Below are 1,533 nucleotides of genomic sequence, written 5' to 3'. Positions count from 1 at the left end.
CAACAAACATGATCAGACTTCCTATCTTGATTAATGACAAATAAAATAAGTGTTCACTTTAGCTCAACGCACAGTTATGTCAAACATGCCAAGAACTTTTTATTTTCTCACACAAAAAAGGAAAACCAAACATGAACGCTACTTAAGTCTTTTTATTGATCATGGAAATGATAGGCTGCAATGGATTGTAATCTTTTACACTTGGGACTCGATGTTCCTTCTCAGTCAGTATTTCCCTTTCTTTCTTACTCTTACACACACACACACACACACACACACACACACACACACACACACACACACACACACACACACACACACACAACCACAAACGCATACACACACACATTTGCCTCCACAGGCATCCCCCCCCACACACACACACACCCCTCCTCTCACAGCCACTGGCGGATAATAGTAAGTGCGGTGCTGAAGGTAAGCTGACCCGGGTGAGTCCCGCGGTAGGCCAGAAGCAGGGAGCCGGCCTGAGCGGCGTGCCCAGCCTGGGAGAGCTCTCGGGGCGGACGCCTCCACGTCCCAGCCCCCTTCCTGGTGGTGGGACAGCAGATGGGAGACCAGACGCGGGTAGAAGGCCGACTCCACGCAGCCAATCAGCAGGCCAGCACTCAGCAGGAGAGACAGCAGCTCAGAGTCACAGTTAGTGTCATCCACCTGAGAGAGAGAGAGAGAGAGAGAGAGAGGGAGGGGAGAGAGATAGAGTGATAGAGAGGGTGAGAAATAGGGGAGAGAGATATTTAACAGTTGTTTATTGAACCAGCATTCAGCAGCAGAGTCATGCGGGGGGTGGGGAGGAGAAGTGAGAGAGAGAGAGAGAGAGAGAGAGAGAGAGAGAGAGAGAGAGACAGAGAGAGAGAAAGATCATCTTGAGTAGAGTACTAATGATGCTCATTGCCACTGAGGGCGTATGCTTGCACACACTGACTCCTGCAGGCACTGGGGGGAGAACACTGACACCTGACCCCAGATCAGCCCTGTCTGATTAAGTATGGGACTCTATCTCATTCACAAACAGTGCACACACACACACACAATACTCCTCACAGCCATCTGAAAACACACACACATACAAACAAACACGCATACACACAAACACGCAAATGGCGCGCACACACGCAGACAGACAAAATACACAAACAGGCAAATCATGCATATATTCAGGCACGCAGACACACTCACACACGAAAATGCACTCACCTTCCCTCTATCTCACACACACACACACACACACACACTCAAAAAAGGCTGTAAACCCCTGCTTCTATTTCTCACACACTCCTAGCCAGCCTCCACCCGTCTGTCTATAAATAATTTAGTGCTGCACTAAAAGGAATCATAAAACCAGATGACCACAGCGAGTATGGGCCTGAGGTCTCACAATGTGTGTGTGTGTGTGTGTGTGTGCGCGCACATGTGCGCGTATGTATGTGTGTGTGTGTGTGTGTGTGTGTGTGTGTGTGTGACCATGCTTGGCTCAGCGAGCTGGAAAAATTCAATTATGTGCTAAATTTGGTT

General features: G+C 48.9%; 1 protein-coding gene across 1 annotated transcript in view; it reads right to left on the bottom strand.

The window, feature by feature from the left end:
- Positions 1–395: 395 nt before the first annotated feature.
- nbas (NBAS subunit of NRZ tethering complex) overlaps positions 396–1,533 on the bottom strand; it is a gene marked incomplete at both ends in the record, with an annotated part of 156,630 nt that continues 155,492 nt past the window's right edge. The window contains 2 exon segments of the mRNA XM_080857545.1: positions 396–518; positions 520–672. Coding sequence (XP_080713671.1) covers positions 396–518; positions 520–672 — 276 coding nt within the window.

The sequence above is a fragment of the Sprattus sprattus genome (assembly GCF_963457725.1).
Source record: "Sprattus sprattus genome assembly, chromosome: 2".
In the NCBI taxonomy this organism is placed as follows: domain Eukaryota; kingdom Metazoa; phylum Chordata; class Actinopteri; order Clupeiformes; family Clupeidae; genus Sprattus; species Sprattus sprattus.
This window is presented reverse-complemented; position numbering and strand designations above follow the sequence as displayed.